This window comes from Engystomops pustulosus, chromosome 2 (assembly GCF_040894005.1).
Source record: "Engystomops pustulosus chromosome 2, aEngPut4.maternal, whole genome shotgun sequence".
Taxonomy (NCBI): domain Eukaryota; kingdom Metazoa; phylum Chordata; class Amphibia; order Anura; family Leptodactylidae; genus Engystomops; species Engystomops pustulosus.
In genome coordinates this window covers 152,166,500-152,191,527 of record NC_092412.1, presented here as the reverse complement: position 1 = coordinate 152,191,527, position 25,028 = coordinate 152,166,500, and the positions used below count along the sequence as shown (strand labels likewise).

The 25,028-nt window shown below is 42.6% G+C and overlaps 1 protein-coding gene across 2 annotated transcripts; it reads left to right on the top strand.

Annotated features, from left to right (window-relative positions):
• Positions 1-921: 921 nt before the first annotated feature.
• Positions 922-24,634, top strand: PTAFR (platelet activating factor receptor). Of its 2 annotated transcripts, XM_072136929.1 has the most exons (4): positions 922-1,024; positions 9,299-9,480; positions 20,936-21,926; positions 22,271-24,634. In XM_072136929.1, exons 3-4 carry the CDS (start codon positions 20,951-20,953, stop codon positions 22,333-22,335), a joined length of 1,041 nt encoding a protein of 346 aa, XP_071993030.1. In that variant the 5' UTR covers positions 922-1,024; positions 9,299-9,480; positions 20,936-20,950; the 3' UTR covers positions 22,336-24,634. The 2 variants fall into 2 exon arrangements, with proteins under 2 accessions (XP_071993030.1, XP_071993029.1); XM_072136928.1 differs by having other exon boundaries at positions 20,936-24,634.
• Positions 24,635-25,028: the final 394 nt, after the last annotated feature.

Genomic DNA, 25,028 nt, shown 5'->3' with positions numbered 1-25,028 from the left:
TAGTACAGCCATACGTCTTCTTGGGAATGATGTAACAACTGGATTTGGGGACCCTCTGAAAATTTTAAAAAGCTAAGGGAATAAGAAGCTAAAAGATCCTGCTCGAGGGAGTGTACACTATTATGTCAGTGTGCTTGGTTTACAATCCTTGATCTTAGTGGTAGATTTATTTTATTTGTGACTTACTTATATATGTTTATTGTTTTAATTATTTTTGTGCTGTGGTTGGTTAATGTTGTCGATCCAAAAAGCACAAATGAAAAATGTGACCACAGAAGTGCAGATATTCACACTGTTGTTGGCTTATGTTTTGAAACTCTCAGATCTAAAAAGATTCAAAGGCACAATTTTGTAATAAAATAAAAAATATATTGATATATATATATATATATATATATATATCTCAACATAGGTATAGCTCTCTTCTAAGTATATTTTATTATATGATGCGAATGGTACACAGAGCTCTTCTAGTCTGTGTAGGTTTCCAGGAGGTTATGAATGTCCAATCTATAGTCTTGTTAATCCTCATTGAAGCCCATTCATTGGCAAATATAAGCATTTCCAAGAGGTGCTTTCTGCGGCTCATACATTTTAGCCAACTTAGAGGTAAAACTGCTATATGGGCTCACATGAGGTTTTGATGTTAGCATCTTTATTCTGGACGTATGAATGGACTTATATTCTGGACTTGAGAGTTCATCTTCCTGCTCAACCAAATGTAATCATCCCACAAATCGATAGCTTTTGGGATGTAAAACAATTTTGCCTGTTAGCTTTGTTACCTAAATCATGTTGGTGTTTTGCTATCCCCCTCAGAATACCTCATTACTGCAATGTCTACTTCCTCTCCATGAGCTGACAAGCCCTCTGAATCCATACTTTGTTTACACTTTGCTTCTGAGTCAGTTTCATGGGAGGGGAAGATCTGCTGCTCCCAAGGCAAAGAGGAGGAGGTCATGTGACAGTGTATGAAGCAGAGCTGGGTGTGTGAATGCAGAGGTCTCCTGCACAGAATAGTGAGGTACAAGATCTGTGTGTTCCCTATCAGTCCCTCCATCCCAGTCTGTGATTTTACAGAACTTTATCTGTCTTTCTCCTCTCCTCATGCTGCTCCCCTCCCCCACCTTGTCATCGGCTTTATCAGCTCTGTGCAGATAAGCTATTAACCCTTAGTGCTCTCACAGCATAGGCTATAGACTTCATGTAACTGGGCTACTTATGATTTCTACCACTTACAACATGTTCCCTGCTCCTCCATGTGATGGGAGCTGCCAGGCTGGTCACCATATACATCCTGTATGTGCACTGTGCAGTGCTCAGTTGATTTACTTGTGGAAAACTAAATAAATTTAATTACTTTGAGAAAGAACACAAGGCATTATGGGATCTGTTTCAAGCTAGGCCTCAGCTTGAGGGCATAGACTGACAGATATTAATCTCCGCCCACTACACCTCTGGTGAGAAAGATTTTTGTCAAACACTTTTAGAACAGAAAATACCATAACTTTGGAAAGAAAAGGACGAGCAGCACAAAGTAGGGTGACATATAATAATTTTGTAAATCATAGCTTTACAGTTAAGCTTTAAAAAATATGCTCACTTTGTGAATCCCAAACCATCCAGGGCTGGCCTCAAGCATCATAGTGATATATTATCCAAAAAGAACCTCCACTCGAGCAAAAAAATATAAATATTTCAATGCTGAGCCATAGAAAAAAATCTAATCTTTATCACAAGAAATATCATGAAATTAATCATAAAATACACAAAAAATGTTGAATGTTAAATGTTCAATTAACAAAAGATTGAAGAAGCCCATATTTGCAATGTGTGTGATGGGCTTCTGCAACCTGTTGTAACATGTCTTTAGTGAAAATAAAATCCCTGGTGACAGGTTCCCTTTATTTTAATTGTATTTTTATTAATTTTCAATAAAATAATACAAACCGTCCACACAGCATGTTTACAGAGTTGATACCACACATGAATCAAGTAGGAAACAGTTCCAGGTGATAACATCAGAATTATGAAACATTGTGGTGAGCAAGAGAAGAGAAGAAGCCAGTATACATGTATCATAAGCGAAGTACGGCCTTCACTAATTTTGTGGACATAAACAAGACCCTCTGCAAGAGGGTAGTATACAAAGTACCATAACAGAAACTAGAAAAATACCAATAGTAAATGAGATCCTACTGATCACAAAAAAAAAAAAAAAAAAAACTATTATGACACGACCAACAAAGACAAGACTGAAAACATAGGGAAGACAAAGAAGGGTGGGGGAAGTACAAGTCAACCTTATGGGGTATCCTGAGTAATCCAGTATGAGTCCCAGGGATCCCATATTTGCTGAAATTTATCCACTTTATTTTGGAGGGTAGCTGATAAATGTTCCATAGACCTGACTTCCTTTATACGGGCATATAACTCATACCGGGAAGGAGGAGTAACCTTTTTCCAATACTTGGCAATGAGGCATTTTGCAGCCATTAGTATGTTTAAGACCAAAATACGAGTGTGCCTCCTAAGAGAATGAGGGAAGATATTTAGTATGTAGGTTTTTGGGCATAGTGGGAAATCCAACGAAAGAACCTGGGAAAGAATCTGTTGAACTTGATTCCAAAAAGGTGCTATCCGGGGACATTCCCAAAAGATATGGTAGACATTGGCTTGCAGCCCACCGCACCTCCAGCAGGTATGAGGAAGGGCGGGGTTGAGAGTGTGTAGTAGTTGCGGGGTATGGTACCAGTGCATAAGCACTTTATATTGATTTTCTTTGTTTATCATACACGTGGCTGATTTAGCCGCATGTCTCCAAACCAGGCGCCAAAGTTCGTCAGTTATTGTTTCCCCTATATAAGTGTCCCATTTAGTCATATAGTGGTGTCTCGTTAGCTGGTCAGGTACAGGGTCAGATAAGATAGCATATATCGAGGAGATAAGTCCCGAGGTTGATGAGTTAAGCTTGCATAATCGCTCGAAAGAGGTTGGGATAGTGGCCTGGCCTGACTGGAATAGGGAATTTATGTAATGCTTAATCTGAAGATACTGGAAAAGAGAAGAAAGGGGAAGGCTGTGTTTGGATTGGAGGTCTGAGAAAGATATTAGAGTTCGCGTTGTGGGATCCACCAAGTCGGCTATGTGGAAGAGGCCAGCACGGTGCCAGGCAGCGGAACCCGCCGCAGTCAGGCCAACCGGTAATTTGGGATGGAACAAAAAGGAAGTCATCGCCGAGTTGGTGGAAGTCAACAAAAAGCGCTTGCTACAACGTTGCCAAATATCTCTAGTTAGAGCCATTGGACCCAATAGGGATGAAGAGGGAGGGGAGTGTGGGTCATTCCATAGGAGGGAGTTAGGGTGAGCTGGTGCCAACCACAGCTTCTCCACCTCCATCCATCTTGAGAAAGCTGGTAGTGTGGACCATGCCGGAATCCTACGAAGATGGGTAGCCCAGTAGTAATGTATAAGATTAGGAAGGGAAAGGCCTCCCCTGGCTTTAGGAGCCAGAAGGATACTTTTTGCAATGCGATGCCGTTTGTTGGCCCAAATAAATTTTAGGATGGAAGTCTGAAGGGAGCGAAGGTCCTTGAGCGGTACCGGGATAGGGAGGGTCTCAAAAAGATAGAGTATTTTAGGTAAGATGGTCATTTTAATGGCCGAAATGCGACCCAGTAGTGACAGAGGGAGTGTGGACCATTTAGAAAGCAGTGAGCGTATGTTCACATATAGGGGAGGGAAGTTAAATCGGTACAAGGTTTTATATGTGGAGGATAATTGGGTGCCCAGATATCTAATGGACTCCGTACACCACTTATAGGGGTAGTTGGCTTTAAGTAAAGCAGCTTGATCCGGTGGAAAGTGTATGGGGAGGGCTTCTGTTTTGGTGTTGTTAACTTTGTATCCTGAGAGGCGACCAAAGTCCGCGAGGAGGGAGTGAAGGGCTGGGAGTGTAACATGAGGTCGAGACAGTGTCAGAAGAATATCGTCCGCAAACAGAGAAATTTTAAATTCTCTGTCTCTGAATTTATAACCGGTTATGTCAGGATGGAGGCGGGTGGCTGCGGCGAGGGGCTCTATGCTCAAGACAAAAAGGAGAGGGGATAGCGGGCACCCCTGCCTGGTGCCGTTCAGCAAGGGAAAAGGGGCTGAAGAGGCGTGTGGGAGTCTCACTGTAGCCGATGGGGTGTCATAAAGACCTCGGATCGCCTTCATGAAGGGTCCAAGAAACCCAAACTGTTCCAAAGTGGCAAACATAAAGGGCCACCCTAGGCGATCAAAGGCCTTTTCCGCATCGAGACTTAAAAGCAGAAGAGAATCTCCCATCCTATCTGCCGCATCAATCAAGTCAATGACCCTGCGGGTGTTGTCCCCCCCCTGTCGGCATGGTGTGAATCCCACTTGATCCTTGTGGACCAGGGAGGGAAGCCAGTAGTTAAGCCGAGATGCCAGGACTTTGGCAAAGAGTTTGAGGTCTGAGTTTAGCAGGGCTATTGGCCTATTGTTTTTACAGTCTAGAGGGTCTTTACCTGGCTTAGGAATAAGAGTTAGGAAGGAGTGAGTCATAGTTGGTGGGATCGGGTGGCCTTCAAGGAATGTATTAAACAAGGTAACTAGTTTGGGGACTAAAACGGGGGCAAAGGTTCGGTAATAGCTATAAGAAAAGCCATCTGGGCCTGGAGATTTCCCCCCCGGGAGATCCTTAATCAAATCAGTCACTTCCTCCTCAGTTATTGGGGCATTAAGGGATGCGGCCGCCTGGGAGGGGAGGCGTGGAAGGTTACAGGAGTCTAAGAAGGAACGCAAGCGCTCCGTCCTGGCCAGCGGGTCAGTCGGAAGTTGTGAGGGTAAGGAGTAGAGCTTGGCATAATAATTCTGAAAGATATTAGAGATCTGTCGTGGGTCGTAGGTCACACTACCGTCAGGGCGGCGTAGGGCGTGTGGTGCATTCAGACAAGTGTCGCCCCGCAGCTGGGTAGCTAGTAAGGTGTGTGGCTTGTTCCCCCACGTGTAATATCGCTGCCTAGTGTATAAGATTGAATTATCCGCCCTACGTAACTGAACATCCCTAATTTGTGTTCTGGTGTCGATTAGTTTTTTGAGTATGCGCTTATTGGGAGTTCTGGTCATGGCGGATTCCAAGCGACTCAGGGCCGCTTGCAAGTCAGTCAATTGCTGCATGGAGTCCCTTTTGAAGCGGGAGGCCAGAGAAATACAATGGCCGCGCATCACCGCCTTTTGTGCTTCCCATAAAATGGCCTCAGAAGACACAGAGCCTTCGTTTTGGTCGTAAAAAAGTTTGAGCTGCGCAGAAAGTTAATCTCTCAGGTGGGGGGTCTGAATGAGTCTCTCATTCAGACGCCAGTGACACTGTCTGACCGCCAAGTCGAATTCCACCATGACAGGGGCGTGATCGGACCAAGTAATGCTTCCCATATCGGCCCCCACTAAAGTCCGGACCGTCATAATGTTACCAAGAAAATAGTCTATACGAGTGTGGGTTTGGTGAGGATGGGAATAAAAGGTAAATGACCTATCCGTTGGATGGTTGATTCGCCAGAGATCGTATAATGAGTACTTGCGGATAAGAACTCTAAAGTCTCTGGACAACCGCTTGAGGGCAGGGGAGGCCGGCCTTTGATGCAAGGACTGACGGTCAGTCATGTCGGAAAAGATCACATTAAAGTCGCCCCCCATTAGGAGAATTGCTGGGGGGAAGGTGGCGAGTTTTTTGAGAACTCTGGTGACAAAGCGGATTTGGGATACGTTAGGGGCATAAACGTTACAGAAGGTAATCAGCTTATCACCAATCGTACCATGAACTATAATATATCGGCCACCTGGGTCTATGTATGATGACACCTCTTGAAAGGGACAGGACCGGGAAAATAGTATGGCCACTCCCGCTCTCTTACTATCCAAGGGGGCCGAATAGGACTGAGGAAAGTGTCTGCGTGCAAAGTTAAAGGAGGATGTGCTATCAAAGTGTGTCTCCTGGATAAAGGCTACTTCAGCACGCAGAGACTTGAGCTCGTTAAGGGTCATTCTCCGTTTAACATTGGAGTTGAGACCCTTAACATTTAGTGTAATGCACTTGACCATGGTGTACCTTCAAAGAAATGGTGTAACTTCTGTAGCGTACCCTGCCCGTGTGCCAGGGAGGGGAATCTTGATTGGAAAGGCTCTTGAAGTTCTCTAAAGATAGAGTCCGGGATAGCGGAGATGGCGACCTGCGGATAGGAGAGACACAAAAGGGAAGGGGAACCACACAGACACATGAAAACATAGATACAGTTAAACTAAAATTCTAAAAGATTCTCAGAGAACCAGAACTAGGATGTCCTGGGTAGGGACAAGGTGATCGAAACGATCTATGTATCAACGCCACTATCCAGTAAGGGCGAGATCCAACTAAGCCCCTTGGGTGGGAGACGCGTCGGAGGAAGCTACCAGACAATGTCTACCCAGCTATCCACCACGTCTACCAACTACGGGCAATGCAAGAAGGGTACAGCTAAAAGTAACGTTAAGAAAATAAGCAAATGCCGGAAACATCAGGCCAGTATGGGGATTTCAAACCCAGGCGTGGACCAAGGCAGGGAGAACACAATACTTGCGCCATTACGAAGAGTGAGGTCAGGAAGAGTCACGAGGAGATGAATGAGGGTGAGATCTTTCCGATACCCCCGGGGAGCGGCGCCTCTTCTGAGTGACCGACTGCCACACTGGTGTGGGGGGGAGGAGGGGGAACCGGGATTTCCCAGTCCGAGATGTCAGGTAGTGGGATGCCCAGACAGTCGCAGAATCCCTGCAGATCCTCTATGGAGCGAAGTGTTGCCGTCTTCCCATTACTTCTAGCCACGAGTGCAAATGGGAAACCCCATCTATAGACGATGTGGTTGTCTCTGAGTTGCTGGAGCAGAGGACGTAAGGCTCGCCTTTTTTGCAAGGTTATCCAGGAGAGGTCTGGATACAGTTGTATGGGTGCACCATCAAAATCAAAATTTTTCAGAGCACGGGCCTTGGTCATGATAGCTTCCTTAAGTTCGTAATCATATAAACAGCAGATAACGTCACGAGGCTTAGTGGCTGTACCCTTTGGCTTCAAAGCTCTGTGGGCTCGAACAAATTTAATGCGATGGGAAGGCTGTTCTCCTAATATGATGTTGAAAATAGCCTCCAAGGTGACTGCAAGATCTTCGTCCCCAGTGGCCTCCGGAAGACCTCTCACACGAATGTTCTGCCTGCGACCCCTGTTGTCCAGGTCCTCTAAGTGCCTATTGTGTTCCCTCAAGGCAGATTGCTGCTGAACAGTATCACACAGGTGGGCAATATATTGACGAGTGGTGTCGTGAGCCTCTTCTGTAGCCTCCACGCGATCCCCCAGTAGTTTAAGATCTTGTTGAATTGCAGCGATACTAGCCTCGCAGGTCTGCTTCACCTCCAATACCATGTTATGAAAATCCTGCTTGGTAGGAAGCTGCATAATGAGGGCCTGCCACTGAGCACTGTCAAATCCAGCAGGTGAAGTTGGTGGAGGGTGCGGGGGGGGGGATGAGCCCAGAGGGTGAGGAGCCAAAGAGTCCGCAGTAGAGGATTGGGGACGTGCAGGCGAGGTGGACCCCAGTGTGGCGGTAGGGGTAACCTTACGAGCCCCTTTTGTGGGGGAAGGTGGGGGTCTCTGCGGCTTTGGTGGCATCGCCGGAGGGTGTATCACACCAGGAGCAGGGGGTGCTTCTAAGGCAAGTTGCAGGGTACGTGAGTGGCAGCAGGAGATAGGAGTTTCACTCCAGCACAGGTGTGGAGTTGTGCTTCCAGAGAGACTGCCCTGCAGCCGTGAGGAGAAAGCAGGCGCTGTTGGGTTTAATTGTGATGTGGGGGGATGCTGCTCACCTGCCTGCAGACGTCGGGGCACACTCCCTTTCCCTGGGAGCCCTAGTTCCGCCTGCAGAGTCCAGTCTGGGGTGGCAGAGGAAAATGGCGCCTCCGGAGGTTCAGAACCTCTACACGTGGAGGAAGCTGGAGCGCTGTGATGGCCGGGCACTGCAGGTACTGCCGGCGCTGCGATCTCACCCGCCGCGGTTGTCGGGATGACAGAGGCACAACGGGGCTGCGCTAGTTCCGAGCCTCCGGGAGTCAAAGGGCGCAGAGGCTTCCGTGGAGCTGGAGTTCTAACTGACCGGCGGACGAAAGAGTCCAGGGTCGGTAAGGGCGCCGACTGCTTTCTTGGTCTTCGGGGTGTTCTCCCGTTTTCTTTTTTCCCCATACGGGCCTGGGTTGTAGCAAATTCAAGTGCCGGTAGACGAGGGAAGCCGGGAGCTCCTAAATTACACGTCCGCCATCGAGCTCGTCTGGACACGCCCCCCGACAGGTTCCCTTTAAATACAATAGTCCTTTACCATAACAAACCATAGGGACGATTTATAGCTTCTCAAAAGTATTGTCCATAGGGTCTTCCCTTAACCCTCTTACTTCTGGATACACACAAACGCTACAACACAGCTTGGTAACTTCAATAATATCACAGCGTCGCCCTTGTAAAGGGCAGTAATCAGGTACACATAATCCTTATTTGGGATGTACCAAAAAGGCAGAGTAGCCACACTAGGCATGGCAGGTGCAGTACGATGAAGTGCACATCATGTGACGTTTCGGGGGGGAATCTCCCCTTCATTCATTTATTAAATAACAACACTGTGTTGTAGTGTTTTCTGAGTGAATATAGTAATAGTATTTGAAAGCCTAACATAATGGGGCACATTTACGTACCTGTTCTGCGCGATCCCCGAAAGTGCATTGTCCGACCGGAATGCACATCTGCTGCAATTCTGGAAGATTGTGCGGCCGATATCCTGCATGTGCTGCTTCCCCACTCAGGTCCGCCGGAGTTCACTTTCTTCTTCCTGGTGCGTGTAAGTGCTTGATCTTGCGACACAAATTGAAAGTTAAATCCCGTGCTCAGTCCGAATCAGTCGGATCGTCAGACAGCCCGCCCCCGATTTCTGTTGCATGAAAGCCGTTGCAAAAGCGCCAAAATTTGATCGCATGCGACACAATCCCCTTCTAAATGCCTGTCCCAGCGCAGCAATTCGTTGGAAAACCCAATAAAAAATAAGCCCCAATGTGTTAACTTATATGTTTTTACCAATGACTCTTCAATGACTGACTCCATAATCCCTCAGGCAAGTTATTTCAAAACTTCATGTTTAGATTACTCATTTTTTACTTGTCAAGAAAACCCTGATTTATGAAATACTTATTCCATCCCACTAGTTCTGTTTTTTTTTTTTACTAGAAGTCACTGGCTTCCTGTTCAGAGCAATTTCCTTATACATTTACCATTATCATCTCAGTTGTTGAGGGAAGCTCTCAGCGGCATGATCAAATAAAGAATAGACCCAGCAAGTATCAGTGCACTGGAAACTAAAGCATACATGAGAAGACTATTTTAGTGTTCAGGAAGTCATCACTGATAAGGTAATTCTTTAACTGGCAATACTGTACTTGGTCTCACTAGATCACAGTAGAAAAAGATTAGCTCATGTGATATGTAGTGATAATAGAAATTCTGGCACAGTAAATAGTAATGATATGGACACACAGCCCATTATTGTCCTGTGAATTTGCCAGCAGGTAAACTACAGGGTTATACAGGTTCATTATAGTGGATGAGATTTTAAAAAATCCCATCCAATTGCAAATGTAAAATATAAGTAGATTAAAGCGACCTGCGCAGCAGCTTTCAAATCTGCAGCATCCCCAATGTTTTTCATTGTGTATTTCATCCTTTCCAATACATGGAAATGGTGGAGTATTTTCAGAATACTTCAGTTGTTTTTTTGCGGCTGGCTTTTCTCTGTTATATCCACAGAAGAAATTCCTCCCAAGTCCCCAGGAAAAAATGGGATTATTTTTATTCTGGCTGTTATCAAAATATAAAAGAGACACCATTTATTTTGGTTTAATATAATCTACATATAATAATTAAAGGAAATCTACCATTTCAAAAAGGTCATTCTGACCCAAACATACCTTTACGCAGGGGTAGGTAAGCTGATGCTGGTCTTAATAAGGCACAGAAATCTGCAGTTTTGTCAAAAGATTGATTTATACACAAGGCAAATGACTCATTCGACACTTCTAGGCAAATGACCCAATCGAGCACTGGCGCGTATACACTGTATCTTCATTTCGCACGGCCACACTGCAAAGCGGACAGCCGTGCATAATGAAGATACAGTGCGCATGCGCCAGTGCTTCTGAGAGCTTGGTGACTCACTGGCTCTCGGGAGCGAAGGTGGGGGGAGAAGTTTAACCCCTTAAGGACGCAGGGTTTTTCGGCTCATTTCTCGCTCTCCAACTTCAAAAATCCATAACTTTTTCATTTTTACGTGTACAGACCTGTGTGAGGGCTTATTTTGTGTGTGACAAATTTTACTTTCCCGTAATGTTATTTATATTAACATGCCGTGTACTGCGAAGCTGAAAAAAAATTCCAAATGTGGAAAAATTGAAAAAAAAACCACGTCACGTTCTTGTGGGCTCAGCTTTTACGACTTTCACTCTTCGCTCCAAATAACACGCCTACTTTATTCTTTGGTTCGGTGCGATCGCGGTGATACCAAATTTATATAGGTTTTATTGTGTTTTAATATATTTTCAAAAATTAAACGAATGTGTACAAAAAAGAAAACATTTTTTTTGCCATCTTCTGACGCTAATAACTTTTTCATACTTTGGCGCACGGAGATGTGTGAGGGGTCATTTTTTGCGAAATGAGGCGACGTTTTCATTGCTACCATTTTGAGGTCTGTGCGACATTCTGATCATTTTTTATTTCATTTTTTATGTTATGTAAAAAGGTGTAAAAGTCGCATTTCGGACATTTGGGCGCCATTTCCCGCCTCGGAGGTTACCGCTGCCCGTAACCGTTTTTATATTTTGATAGATCGGGCATTTTGGGACGCGGCGATACCTAATATGTTTGTGATTTTTACTGTTTATTATGTTTTATATCCGTTCTAGGGAAAGGGGGGTGATTTGAACTTTTAATATTTTATTAATTTTTTTTATTTTTTAAACTTTTTTTTATTTATTTTTTTTTCACTATTTCTTAGACCATCTAGGGTACATTAACCCTAGATAGTCAGATCGCTCCTACCATATACCGCAATACTTCTGTATTGCAATATATGGCATTTTTGCAGGTCATACATTACAATGAGCCACTGGCTCATTGTAACGAACCTGCATAAGCCATGTAGCCTCGTGTCAAAAGAAGACCCGAGGCTACCATGGTAACCGATCGCCGCCCCCCGATGACGTTCGGGGGCGCGGCGATCGTAATAAAGATGGCGACTTTGCCGGCGGCGTTGAGAGGGTTAATAGCCGCGATCGGTGCAAGCACCGACCGCGGTTATTAGCGGTGGGGGTTTTCTGCAAAATGCAAAAACCCCTACCTTTGTATGAAGAGGACTCAGCCCGTGAGAGCTACAGCGCAGAGCGTTAAGGGGTTAAAGCACGCAAAACAAGTGCATTGCTATGCTAGTGACAAGTGCCGAGCACCCTGTGTCAGGGGCTCAGGAGCGCCGAATGGGTCATTTGCCTTGTGTATAAATCGATTCTTTGACAAAACTGCAGATTTCTGTGCCTTATCAAGACCACCTCCAGCATCAGCTTACCTACCCCTGTGTAAAGGTATGTTTGGTTCAGAATGACCATTATGAAATGGTAGATTTCTTTTAATAATATAATTTGGTTTCTTATAGTTACAAACATTTGAGTAATAAGGAAGAAATCAGCTTTCTTCACATTACAACATACAGAGCTTGTTACCAACTTCCTCTGTATTTTCATAGTTCCGCTATTTTTTTAATATTTGCAAATTTCTACAGATTTCAAAGACGTCTTAAGAAAAAATGGTGGGCATTTCAATAGCTGTAAAAGATATTGAGAGTGCAAATAGTTAGAAATTTTTACAGGTAGAATGTTGTTTTTACTGGTAAAAAGAGTGAAAAAAATGGGGTCAACAACCAAATACAAATCTGTGCTCTCATGGTTAAATGCATTTGGGTTAGCAGTGTGGTAATAGCACATTACCTATGTCTGTGAACCCAGGCTCAGGTTCTTCTAATAAACATAAGCGGTCAATTTTTCACAAGAATATGTTTTAACAATAGCTATTTCTGTAGAAATTGGCCAGTTCAGACAACATTTATCTAATTAATGGCTAGCTAATTTTTTACATGTAAAGTTTGCTTTCTGTGTAAAAATTTGCACTTCATAGTGATGATATTTAATATTTTATGCCGTGTACTGGGAAGCAGGAAAATGCAGTAAGAGTGGTGAAAAAACGCATTTGCGCCGTTTTCTTGTGAGCTTGGATTTTACAGCTTTCACTGTTCGCCCCAAATGAAATGTCTACTTTATTATTCGGGTCGGTGCAATCACGGGGATACCACATTTGTATGGGTTTTATAATGTTTTCATGCATTTACAAAAAGTAAAATCTCCTGTACAAAAAATATTTTTGGGGATTTTGCCATCTTCTGGCACCAATAACTTTTTCATACTTCCGTGTACGGAGCTGTGGGTGGTGTCATTCTGTGCGACTTTTGAAGGTGTTTTCAATGCTACCATTTTTTAGGACTATATGACCTTTTGATCACTTTTTATTGAATTTTTGATACTTTTCAAAGTGACATAAAAGTGCCATTTTCGACTTTAGGCTCTATTTTCCGTTATGGGGTTAAACACAGTGAAAAAACGTTATTGTATTTTGATAGATCAAGCATTTTCAGATGCAGTGATACCCAATATGTTTAGGATTTTTTTTTTTATATACCGCATATTCCGGCGTATAAGACGACCCCCCTACTTTCCTGTTAAAATATAGAGTTTAAGATATATTCGCTGTATAAGACTACCCCTTTTCCAACGCATACAAAACACCGGTAAAAATTAAAATTATGCCCCCCCCCCCGTAGCCATAATTAATGTCCTGCACCCCCCCCCCAGTAGCTACAATTAATGTCCTGCCCCCCAGTAGCTATAATTACTGTCCTGCATCCCCAGTAGCCATAAATAATGTCCCCCACCACCAAACAGGGCCCTATATATTTAAGCTAAATAAAAAAACATAATTCTACCTTATCCTGCTCCTCTTCGTGCTGCCTCTCATCAGGGGATCCGGTGCAGGCGACGGCTGATGACGCTTCTGCAGGTCAGGTGTTGGGTCATAGACCTCTGCAGCCCCGGCGCAGGCAGACGCGTCACATAGCCTGCGTCAGCGATGGGGTCGATGGCGGGTAAGTAGTGTGAGGTGGGTGGGACGGGGGCGGATCGGGGGCCCGTTCTAATTTTGAATTATGACAGCTCCGGGCCCTCCCTGATCCAGCGCACGGACCAGATGCAGAACATTCCGTGCGCTGTAACAGGCAGGCCCGCGGCTGTCACAATTCAAAACATCTGCCCGCTGTGCTGTTATCAGCGCAGCGCAGGGGTCAGGTGCAGGCCTCTGACTGACCGGCAGCGGAGCTTCGGTGGATCGCTGGAAAGGCGATTATACATTACCGGCGTATAAGATGACCCCAGACTGTACAGAAGATTTTTAAGTCTTCAAAAGTCGTCTTATACGCCGGTATATACGGTATATATATGTTTTAACTTTTCTTTATTTTTACTTTCACTATTTTTCAGACCCCTTAGGGTACTTTAACCCCAGGTTGTCTGATTGATCCTAAGGTATGGCAGTATATTGGGATTTTCCTCCTAATTCCTTACAATGTGCAAAACTAACATTGTATTGAAATGGTCAAAACGAGACATCCTCGGGCCTTCGGAAGACCCAAGGCTGTCATGGCAACTGATCGCCACCAAGATGGTGGCACCCATGCGCAGCCATCTTTTTGAAGCCGCCGGCAGCTTAACACCCATGATCGGTGTTAGCTTTGTGCCCTGTCAACATGTAGTTTTTCAAATTTCAGTCTGGATTTTTTATGATTTGTTTTCAGCAATGGTGTCCTCCTTGGTTGTCTCCCATTAAGTACACTTTGGCTCATACAACATTGGATGGTGTGATATGACAGTGAAGTTCTTTGAGCTTGAAGTTCAACTTCAATGTTTTTAAGAAGTTTTTCTTCTTTCTTTTGTTACCATTCATATTATTCGCCTCTTTGATTTGGCATGAATTTTTCTCCTGCAGCCACATCCAGAGTGGTTGGCTACAGTCCCATAGATCTTAACTTTCTGAATAATATGTTCAACTGTAGTCACAAGAGCATTAAACTGCTTGGAGGTGGTCTTTAACCTTTACATGCTTTACCCTAAAGTGGTGTATGTATAATGAAAAGTTAGACAATTTTCCAATATACTTTCTGTATTAATTCCTCACCGTTTGAGATCTCTGTTTGGTGTGCTTCTATGGAAAGTTTTTGTTTACTTCCAGTGAACAGCAATCTGACCATGGTCACACAGGTGCATAGCTCATTAGTATCGCAGAAAGTAATCAGAGCTGTGTGATATAATGAGACATGCACCTGTGTGACCATGGTCAGATTTCTGTCCCCTGGAAGTAAACAATTAAGCCTTCTATAGAAGAACAACAAGAAATCTAGAAAACTTTAATAAATTGATAAAGAAGGTATTTTGTAAAATTGTATAACTTTTAATAATATAAACAATAACATTAACCCCTTAACCCCTTAGTGTCTATGCCATTTTAGACCTTTAGGACCAGGCCTGATTTTTAAAATTTTCCCTGTGTCATTATAGGAGGTTATAACTTCGTGGCGCTTTAACTTAAACAGGGGATTTTGAGATTGTTTTACCGTCACACATTGTACTTCAAAGTAATAGAAACATTTTGGTGATATCTTTTGTGTTTAGTTATGAAAAAAATTGAAATTTGGCAAAAATTTCTTAAAATTATTCATTTTCAAAGTTCAAAATTTTCTGTTTTTCAGGCAGATAGTCACAGCACCCAAGTAACTTTATAACTAACATTTCCCGAATGTCTGCTTTATATCGGCACAGGGTTTTATGCATCCTCTCTCTTTCCTAGGTTGTTAGGAGGTTCAGAATTTCGGGTGCAATTTTTCTCATTTTTATGAAAATCGCCAAAACCCTTATTTAGAGGCACATGCTCAGCTTTAACTGACTTTGAGAGGCCTAACAGCAGTAAAACCCCATATATCACGCCATTTTAGAAACTACACCCCTCAATGTGTAAAAAAAAATCAACTTTAAGAAGTGTGTTAACCCTTTAGATGCTTCACATGGGTTAAAACAATATGGAGGTGTAATTTACAAGCTGTAATTTTTTTAGACAATATATTAATTTTGGCCAAAAATTAAACCGTTACAAAGTATTAAATGACAAAAAACTCCACAAAGTTTGATACCCAATTTCTCCCGAGTATGAGGATGCCCCATATGTGGTGGTGACTGCTGTATGGGCACACAGCCAGGCATAGAACGGAAGGAGGCGCCATTCAGAGCAGATCTACAATGTTTATTTTTTTGTAATTTGGACATTTTTCGAGTACATCATTTACAGGGGGGCTCAATAGCTAATAATCAGATTTTATTAACTCTTTCTTGGTGGTGGTTAAAAAATCATTAATTCTTGTTTATGGTTTTTAGCATTTTTTTCGCCGGTTGTTCACCATACCATAAAAATTTATGTGTTATCTTTATTCTATGGGTCATCACGATTACGGTGTTACCCTATTTATATGGCTTTTTTATGGTTAACTTATTTTGCAGAATATACAACTCATTTTGTGGGAAATTTGTTTGTTTTTGTATCGCCATGTAACAATGGGCAGAACATTTATATTTTTTTGTTTACAAAGCTGGTTTATAGCTTAATTTTTGCGGGACAAGCTGTACTTATTCTTGGTATCATGTCGGGGTAAATGTTACTTTTTGATTACTTTTTATGCGCTTTTTATGAGGTCAGATGTGAAAATTTCATAATTTTTGCAAGTTTTTTTGTGTGTTTTTTTTTTTTAATGCCGTTCACCGTACGGGTTCAGTGACGATTTTATTTTATTGTACGGGTTGTAACGGACGTTGTGATGCGCAATATGTTGTGTTTTTTGGGGGATTTTCACTTTTTTATGTTTTATTGGGTAATTGCATGGGATGGGACTTTTATTCTTTTTTAATAATTTTTTTTAATTGCACTTTTTTTTTTAAACTTTTTTTTACTGTTTAATTTTGTCCCAGGGTGGGACATGAACAATTGATCATTTGATCACTTGTTCATTGTAATATACTGCAATACTGCATAGGCTGACATCAGCACTGTTAGATCGTGCTGTAACCATGATCCTAACAGGCTTCTAGTGAAGGCAACGCTGGGGTCCTTATCGGGCAATGATCGGCACCTCCGTGCCTTGCACGGAGGGTGCCGATCGTCGCGGCGATTCACCATAGACCCTGCAGTCACAATGACCACGGCATCTATAGGGTTAAACAGCCGGGATCGCGATAGTCGAGGATACGCCGTACGCCGTAGCCAGGATCCCGCGGCGATCGCCCCGGGCTCAGCTTCTGAGCCCGGGTGATCGCCATGACGTGATACTACATCAAGGTGCGGGAACGACCCGCATCCTATGACGTAGTATCACGTCAAGGTGCAGAAAGAGGTTAAAGGAAACCTACCACTGCTCGCATGATGAAATCATGCGAGCAGACCACCCTGTAGGCTACTTAATGCTGATGCTGGCACATAGTTTAGTTAGGCTCGGCGAACTTTAGTTTAGCGAAAAAAATGATTTTCTTACATATGTAAATGAGCCCTCCGGTGCTACCCTACGTCACCTTCGGGCTGGCGATGGTTCCGATGTTTAATTATTCCTGCCTCCTTCACATTACCCGTCCTCCTTCAGGTGCCGAGAGCCGTGATGTCACCAAGCTTTCGGCACTTATCGCGCATGCGCAAACACCAAGTCTCACACAGACTTTCATCTCCATCTACAAAAATCCATAACTTTTTCAGTTTTCCATGTGCGAGGGCTTATTTTGTGCGTGACAAATTTTACTTTCCTGTGATGTTATTTATTATTCCCTGCCATGTAGTGGGAAGCCGGAAAAAAATTCCAAATGTGGAAAAATTGAAAAAAAATGTGCATGCGGCACGTTCTTGTGGGCTCAGTTTTTACAACTTTCACTCTACGCTCCAAATAACACGTCTACTTTATTCTTTGGTTCAGTACGATCGCGGTGATGCCAAATTTATACAGGTTTTATTGCATTTTAATAAATTTTCATAAATCAAACGAATGTGTACAAAAAAGAAAAAAAAAATTAGCATCTTCTGATGCTAATAACTTTTTCATACTTTGGTGTATGGAGCTTTGTGATGTGCCATTGTTTGCTAAATGAGCCAACGTTTTCATTGCTACTATTTTGAGGACTGTGCAACATTTTGATCACTTTTCATAAAATTTTTTATGTCATGTAAAAAGGTGTAAAAGTCACGTTTCGGACATTTGGGCGCCATTTGCCGTTCCAAAGGTCACCGCCGTCCGTTTTTATATTTTGATAGATCGGGCATTTGATAGATGGGGATAGACGTGACGATATGTATATGTGCCTAATGTATCTGTGATTTTTACTGTTTATTATGTTTTAAATCGGTTCTAGGGAAAGGGTTGGGATTTGAACTTTTAATATTTTATGAATTTTCTACATTTTTTAAACATTTTTTTTTTTTTTTACTATTTCTTAGACCATCTAGGGCAGTGATTTTCAACCCTTTTTGAGCCGCGGCACACTTTTTATACTTAGAAAATCCTGGGGCACACCACCAACCAAAATGATACTAAAACAGACATATAGTTAATAATATACACTCACCAGCCACTTTATTAGGTACACCATGCTAGTAACGAGTTGGACACCCTTTTGCCTTCAGAACTGCCTCAATTCTTCGTGGCATAGATTGGAAGCATTCCTCAGAGATTTTGGTCCATATTGACATGATGGCATCACACAGTTGCCGCAGATTTGTCGGCTGCACATCCATGATGCGAATCTCCCGTTCCACCACATCCCAAAGATGCTCTATTGGATTGAGATCTGGTGACTGTGGAGGCCATTTGAGTACAGTGAACTCATTGTCATGTTCAAGAAACAAGTCTGAGATGATTCCAGCTTTATGACATGGCGCATTATCCTGCTGAAAGTAGCCATCAGATGTTGGGTACATTGTGGTCATAAAGGGATGGACATGGTCAGCAACAATACTCAGGTAGGCTGTGGCGTTGCAACGATGCTCAATTGGTACCAAGGGGCCCAAAGAAAGCCAAGAAAATATTCCCCACACCATGACACCACCACCACCAGCCTGAACCGTTGATATATGGCAGGATGGATCCATGCTTTCATGTTGTTGATGCCAAATTCTGACCCTACCATCCGAATGTCGCAGCAGAAATCGAGACTCAGACCAGGCAACGTTTTTCCAATCTTCTACTGTCCAATTTCGATGAGCTTGTGCAAATTGTAGCCTCAGTTTCCTGTTCTTAGCTGAAAGGAGTGGCACCCGGTGTGGTCTTCTGCTGCTGTAGCCCATCTGCCTCAAAGTTCGACGTACTGTGCGTTCAGAGATGCTCTTCTGCCTACCTTGGTTGTAACGGGTGGCGATTTGAGTCACTGTTGCCTTTCTATCAGCTCGAACCAGTCTGCTCATTCTCCTCAGACCTCTGGCATCAACAAGGCATTTCCGCCCACAGATCTGCCGCTCACTGGATGTTTTTTCTTTTTCGGACCATTCTCTGTAAACCCTAGAGATGGTTGTGCGTGAAAATCCCAGTAGATCAGCAGTTTCTGAAATACTCAGACCAGCCCTTCTGGCACCAACAACCATGCCACGTTCAAAGGCACTCAAATCACCTTTCTTCCCCTTACTGATGCTCGGTTTGAACTGCAGGAGATTGTCTTGACCATGTCTACATGCCTAAATGCACTGAGTGGCTCATATACTGCAAAATAAAGGGGTACAATGAGAAGTACTATGGCCATGAGGCCAGAGTACAAGTGCCAGCTCATATACTCAGCATATGAGCTGGTACTTGTAGTACTCCAGCCTCATGACTATAGTATTTCTCATTTTACATTTCTCATTGTTATATGCAGTATACTGCTGGAGTACTAAAAGTACCAGCTCATATGCTGAGTATTCTGCCAACAGTTCATATACTCAGGCAAAAGCTCATATAGTCAGCATTATTGTTGGGCATTACCTTGGCGGTGGGCAAATGCGAGAGTCTCTCCGCTCTCAGGATGATGCGCCGGCCTCGGTGACGTCATTTTGTCGCGCGAGGTTCAAAGCTTGCGCATGTGTTATTGTATTGCGCATTGCCAGGAAACAAAACACAGGTGGCACCATAGTTTGGGGTACTTTCCCGCGGCACACCCGACCATGTGTCGCGGCACACTAGTGTGCCACGGCACACTCGTTGAAAATCACTGATCTAGGGTACATTAGCCTTAGATGGTCAGATCGTTCCTACCATATACTGCAATAAAACTGTATCGCAGTATATGGCATTTCTGCTCACTATACATTACAATGAGCTACTGGCAGAAGCCATGCAGCCTCGGGGCAAACGAACCATGGGAACCGATCGCCGCCCCCCGGTGACGTTCGGAGGAGCGACGATCAGAGGTTAAGATGGCGGCACCCATGCGCCACCATGCTTACAGTGCTGCTGGCGACTTTGCCGGCGGCAAACAACAGGTTAACACCTGCGATTTGTGCAAGCACCGACCACGGGTGTTAGCGAAAGGGCCTTTGCTGCGATATGCAGCAAAGACCATCTCTTTATGAAGAGGACTCAGCCTGTGAGCCCTCTTCATACACCCTTCATAGCTCCGTGGCGGATATATCCGTCACGGAGTGTGAAGGGGTTAAACCGAAATGGGAATACCTCTTTAACATGCCTGTATATAATTGTTTTTCTAAGCGCCCTATCTGTAGTCCTATATACTGGTCCTGATGAAGCAGGGTGCGAAACGTACGTCAGGGTGTTCAGACAGTGTGGTACTGGTCTTGTGGAGTATGGCCTCTGCTTGGTATTATGGTTGTGTCAGATGGCTCAAAATAATTTGGGGTGATTTAGAGTATTAGACTAGACTTTGTGTATTTAACCTTTTGTGTTTCCCTAAAATGTTTATTTGCTGCTGTGATATTTATGATGTGTTACCAGGACCTTGTTACAGATTTGATATATGATAACTCCCAGTCCAGATATCATCACACTGTCTGTTGTTTGTTATGTGTATCTCTTTTAATGGGGTGTTTTAAAATACCTTTTTCTGGTCATTGTGTATGACTGATGTGATTAATAAAAATTAATTATGTGTACCATATGATTTATTGGTTACTTTACTTATTAAGTGTTATTGAGGTTTTTTTTTGGTTAAATATTAGTTGAGTGGTCCTCTATTTAGCCCCTTACTATTTGTATTATCAATTCCTTGTGGTTGATTTATCTCTGGTGACCTATATACTGGTCCACTGACAAAATTGTACACACCTGTGATGCTAATTAGTGGACTCACCTTGATTTTTTAAGGGTCATTTTTAAGGGTACCATCATTTCAGTCTAGGTTTGTTTCTTGTGCTTTATTTATTTTTTAAATTTTGTTGTAGCATGGTTGAAAAGCAATATCTACCTTTCACTGGCTCATTTTTATAGAATGCATGATGAAACATAGTTCAATTGGTGAAAATACTGAGGTTACTGGCTTCCACTCAATTGTATTAGAATCATTAGAAATCATCAGTGTTAGATAGGTTATTGTAAAACCCTGTGCCCTAATATTGCCGTTTTATAGTACACGTTCCTTGAATGGATGTTTTGTTACTACATTAGGCTACGTTGAGCAGTCCCCATTAATTATTCATCTTTTCTTTAAGGCACAGAGTGAAGTAATGAACATGTCTTCACAAGAAAACATCAATAGAGAGGACCCATGCACAGTGGATTCTGAATTCAGATACTCGCTCTTTACAGTATCCTATAGCATTATTTTTGTCATTGGATTCCTTGCCAACAGCTATGTGCTATGGGTTTTTGCCAAAGTTTATCCATCCAAGAGACTGAGCGAGATTAAAATATTAATGATAAATCTAACAGTTGCTGACCTGCTATTTTTGGTGACATTGCCTCTCTGGATTGTATATTACAACTATAAAGGTGACTGGATCATGCCAGAATTTTTCTGCAATTTGGCGGGTTGTTTCTTCTTTATTAACACATACTGCTCTGTTGCTTTTCTTGGAGTCATCAGTTACAACAGATATCAGGCTGTTACAAGACCTGTAGAGACTGCCCAGTCCACAGCCAGAGTTAAAGCAATATGTATCTCAACATGTGTATGGATACTTATATTTTTTAGTTCATTGTACTTTCTTATTTTTCCGGGTACCAACCAGATACAGACCGCTGATGGTCACAACTACACTCGATGCTTTGAAGGATACAACACTGAAAACAGAGACCCTGTGGCAGCCATACATTTTCTTTTAATTGCTGCATTTTTTCTTGTATTTCTCCTTATTTTAGTGTGCAATTTAGTCATTTTTAAGACTTTAGTTATCCAGTCAGTACAAGCCAGACAAAGTGCCGAAATGAAGCGCCGTGCTTTGTACATGGTTGCCACAGTCTTAGGTGTTTTTGTGATTTGCTTTGTCCCGCATCACATTGTTCATGGACCTTGGACACTGACGGTCTTGAGACTATGGCATGAGAAAGACTGTGGATTTCGGCAAACATTGAATGATGCCCATCAGGTCACTCTGTGTATAATGAGCACCAACTGCATGCTTGACCCCATCATCTATTGCTTCCTCACAAAGAAATTCAGAAAGCATCTATCTGAGCGTATTCAAAGCATGAGAAGAACTCGTAAGTTTTCCAGAAACACCACTGAAACAAACATAGACGCTACCCTTTCTCTCAGAGACAAGCAGGCTGCTACATTTGATCTGTAGAATAAGGATTCTTAATCTGTAAAGCTACAGACATTTGACTTGCCTATATAAGATGCAGGTTGTCAGTGGTAATGGGCAACTATAGAAGGAAAATAGAATTAAAACTAAATATATAAGCAATGATTGTTCTTGGTTTAGGTAAAAAAACATTCCAACATTTGCTTTAAACTTTTTTAGATGTTCTATTGTAATGAAATGGTAAATGTAGATATTTTGAGCTGTGTCATGGATATTCTTCTATATTTTCTGTGTCTTCAGGAGAAGGTAAACCCCAAGTGATGGAAGAAGCCCAGAAATACAGTATAGCACCTATGAATGCCTGAAGAAAGTGATTCTTCTTCTTTTTTTTGTCCATTGTATTTATGAAGTCAGTAATTTCATTTTACCAACTGTAATGGATTTTGTACTCTAATGGGTAACTCCCCTCAAGAGCCATCCTATGATTCTATTTGGTGCTATTCTTCTTCCCTGTGTACCACTGCCAATAGAGAATGACAGGAGCTCCCGATTCATCACCTTTAAAAACCTTTGCCTGTGCAATTCTTAACACTGTACTCTACTTACAGCATGACATCATTGCACGATACTTGCAGCTTATAGTAAAAGAAGGGTGGAAAAATAAGATACTATCTACAGCATGATTTTCAGATAACTATGATAACATGGAAGTAAAAGGAAAGGAGGGAGAGCTAAAGCTTTGCTACATTATGTGAAATCACAACATCCAGAGAAAGGAACAGGCCAGCGCCAGCACTGAGCATACCCGGGCAAGTGCTAGGGTACTGCATAAAGCTGCTGGAGGTATTTAAATCCTGGCGGTGCATGCGTGAGGTCATCGGGGGTGGCAATCTGTTACTATGACAGCGGGTAGTCTATAGTAGACTCCTAGGCCTGTCATTCAGCCTGATCTCCAAGCGTCTGCCTAAAGGTTTAAATCACCTCCCTTTCCCTAACTGATATACAAATAAACAGTAAAAATCATAAACATGCTAGGTATCGCTGCGTCCCAAAATGTCCGATCCATCACAATATAACAATGGTTATTCCCAGCATTTAACCCAGTAGCAGAAAATATCGCCCTCATGTCCAAAATGCTACCTTTTACATTCTGAAACATATAAAAAAATGTAAAAATAAGTGATCAAAAGGTCATACAGTCCTCAAAATAGTAGCAACGAAAACGCCATCTTAGCGTCAGCACCACAAGATTAAATCCCAAAAAGTTTTATTCACAAGTGAATCGAAACATCCCGCTTATCATGCTTGGATAACTTGTGAATAAAACTTTTTGGGATTTAATCTTGCGGTGCTGTGGCTTCCTCCATGAAGATTGTCTGCTCTTGGGTTTTGCTATTAGAACCTCTGGCTGCGAGCACCACCATTTATAAATCATTACTCAAGACTGGAGATTGCTGCCCTACTACTCTGTTTTTTTTGGAATTAACCTAGTATATTTTCATATTCTTTTTCTCTTTTGATGTGGATGGAAGTGAAATCTAAAATTTTGTCAATCCATAACTCTTTACTCACCTTTCAGACCCACCTTCCCCCACAGGTCCTCTTCTGTCTTCAGCTCCAGCTCAGTCTTTGGACCCTGCGGCTGCATTGCACACACCATGACGTCACCAGCTTGCTGACATCATAGTGTGTGCGCCCCTATTGGCAAACACTATAATGTCAGCAAGCATGGTAAGGGAACTTCTGGCAATATACTAGGGGGCGGGCACCTTGGCTTATACTCAAGTATATATGGTAGATCAAAGAGAAAGAGCATCATTACCTTTTGGAAGGCAGACTTTGATGGCAGTGCCCATGAGCTACCAAAAAAAGAAACCTCCAACATATTACATATTGAAAACAGAACCCTCAAAGAATACATCAGGTGATACAATGATAATTATTACCTCAACAGTTTCATAATAAATGCAATTTTTTCCCAATAATTAGGCCTCCATATTTTCATTTTCATAAGGGGTTCAATGAGAAGCTGCACTCAACAGTTAATGATGAATAGGAAAATACATCGTCATTAACTGTTGTAGAGGAACAAGGCTGGGCTTGGAGGGCTCAAACTGTTTAGTTTGTCATCCCCAATGAAGTCTACCATTTGCCTTTATGCATCATGAGCCAAACATACCTTGAGAATGCTGTAGCTATACAAATGCAGAAACACATCTTGTTTAATCACTGAGCTGGTTTTACTGAAAAAAAAATTAGAAAATTATGATAATGAGGCTGCTCAGCACTTCTCCTCTTACCATTATTATGCACTGCTCCAGCCTTGTCCTTCCCAGCATAAGCTGAGAATAAGTCATCACCCAGCTGCTGTGTACGAGTCATCCAGCTCAGGTTGATTAGTCTGGACACTTCAGGAAGCTCCGGGTACTGTGTTTATGTAGTCAGCCAGCATGCAACCCAGCTTTTCCAAGGTACTGAATTTTTTAATTGTTTTTTCAACCAAACCACCCAGCTCAGGGATTAAACAAGACATTTTTCTGCATCAGTGTAGCTATAGCATTCCAAGGTATGTTTGGTTCACAATGCATAAAAACAAATGGTAGATTTACTTTACAGGGGTTGGCCACTTTACCATGTTTTTTGTAATGTGTGTGTAAGTGCAGGGGCAGGAGATTAGGTAATTTACCAACACAAATATATTTAGAGTTCTGCACTTTTTTGATATGTGAAGTAATGCCACCGGTCTTTTACCTCATCAGCCAGACATTCCTGTCCATAAAATGGCTCCAAATGGAGGGTCATGTAAAATCTAACTGTCCACAAACAATTGCCAGTTAGAGATCCCATGATCTGTGGACATTTTATGGAGAGGAATGTCTGGCTGATGAGGTAAAAGACAGGAAGCTTCACTTTACATATAAAGAAAGCAGTGCAGAACTTTAAATAAATATGTATTGGTATAATTACCCAATATCCCTCCCCCCAACCTTTCACACAGATTACAAAAAAAAAAACAAGGTTAAGTAGCCAACCCCTTTAAGTAAGGTTCTTTAATTGG